The 1,410-nt window shown below is 66.0% G+C and overlaps 1 protein-coding gene across 1 annotated transcript in view; it reads left to right on the forward strand.

Annotated features, from left to right (window-relative positions):
• The window catches only part of ALG12 (ALG12, alpha-1,6-mannosyltransferase), a 9,218-nt gene that overhangs the window by 6,080 nt on the left and 1,728 nt on the right, over positions 1-1,410 (forward strand). Inside the window, exons 6-8 of the mRNA XM_010832120.1 lie at positions 70-264; positions 666-769; positions 1,292-1,402. Of these exons, the coding sequence (XP_010830422.1) occupies positions 70-264; positions 666-769; positions 1,292-1,402 (410 nt within the window). The remainder of the gene's footprint in view (positions 1-69; positions 265-665; positions 770-1,291; positions 1,403-1,410) is intronic.

Genomic DNA, 1,410 nt, shown 5'->3' on the forward strand with positions numbered 1-1,410 from the left:
GCCCGGGCGGGCAGTCTCGGCTCCCGTGCCCCTTGAGCAGAGAGTGACGCCACGCCCGCCCTCCCACAGTGCTGCTGGCCCTGGCGGCCTGGCTGCAGCAGAGGTGGGCGCGCTTCATCTGGCTCTCGGCCTTCGTCATCCTGGTCTTCAGGGCCGAGCTGAGCCTGCTCCTGGGCCTGGTGCTGCTGCTGCCGCTCTGCTGGCGGAAACTCTCGCTGACCCGGGCCCTGCGCTGCGCCGTGCCGGCCGGGATCCTCTGCTTGGGTGAGTGGGTCGGGGGGCTGGGCCGGTAGGGGGCTGTGCCCTCTTCGTTGGGGGCTTTCTCATCTCTGTTCCTCATTAAGTAGAATCCCCTGCACCTCCCATGGGGTTACAGAGTCCCAGTGCGGGTCTTCTGGCTCTGCTGCCCAAGCATCCCCCACTGGATCCCCTCCACAGGATCCCCGTCAGGGCCTCCTCTTCCTGTGCCTCAGCCAGGCTGGGCAGACGTGGGGGCACCTGCGTGTGGGGGCTGCTTTGGGGGAGGACCCAACACCTTAGCTCCTCCGAGGGACACTGCTGTGGCTCCTGGCTGCTCTGCTGATGGGGCCGAGTCTGGGGGGACCTCCACCTGTGACAGCTTCCAGGGTGGCCTGCACTCTCCTGAGCTGCTCTTCCTTTCTCAGGACTGACGGTGGCCGTGGACTCCTATTTCTGGCGCTACCTCGTGTGGCCAGAAGGAAAGGTGCTCTGGTACAACACCGTCCTGAACAAGAGTTCCAACTGGGGCGTATCCTTCCGTTGGGGCAGAGCGAGGAACTGCTGTCCGCTGCACCTGCGCCTCAGGGAGCGTGGCGGCTGCTGTGGCGCCGGCACCAGCACTTCCTCCTCTGCAGGGCAGGTCTCCCTGGTCCTGAGTCTGTGCCCTGAGGAGACACCACTGAGCATCTTAGCCCAGCTTCTCCTCTGTCCTTGTACTCTTCTGATTTAGCATTTTACTCTGGGCTCTTTAAAAGACATCCCTGAAGGGAACGGGCGCTGTGGGTGCCCAGTGTGCCCCCACCCGGGACAGGCTGTTTTCACAGTGAAAGATGGAGGCATGGTTCTGGGCAGTCCCACTCGCCATCTGCAGCTGTGGCAGCCTGTGTGTGGGGTCACCGTCCCTGTGTGAGGGGTCACTGTCCCCGTGTGAGGGGTCACGCCGTGGCCCGAGCTATGGGGTTCCTGGGTGCTGCGGGCGGGGTGCCATCAGGCTGGCAGGGGAGGGCGGGCTGCCACGGGGGTGCCCGCAGCCTCCTTAACCCACGCCCAGACCTCGCCGCTGCTCTGGTATTTCTACTCAGCGCTGCCGCGCGGCCTGGGCTGCAGCCTGCTCTTCGTGCCGCTGGGGGCGGTGGACAGGCGGGGCCCGGGCCTGCCGCCGGCCCGCTC

This window comes from Bison bison, unplaced genomic scaffold (assembly GCF_000754665.1).
Source record: "Bison bison bison isolate TAMUID 2011002044 unplaced genomic scaffold, Bison_UMD1.0 scf7180017860370, whole genome shotgun sequence".
Lineage (NCBI taxonomy): Eukaryota > Metazoa > Chordata > Mammalia > Artiodactyla > Bovidae > Bison > Bison bison.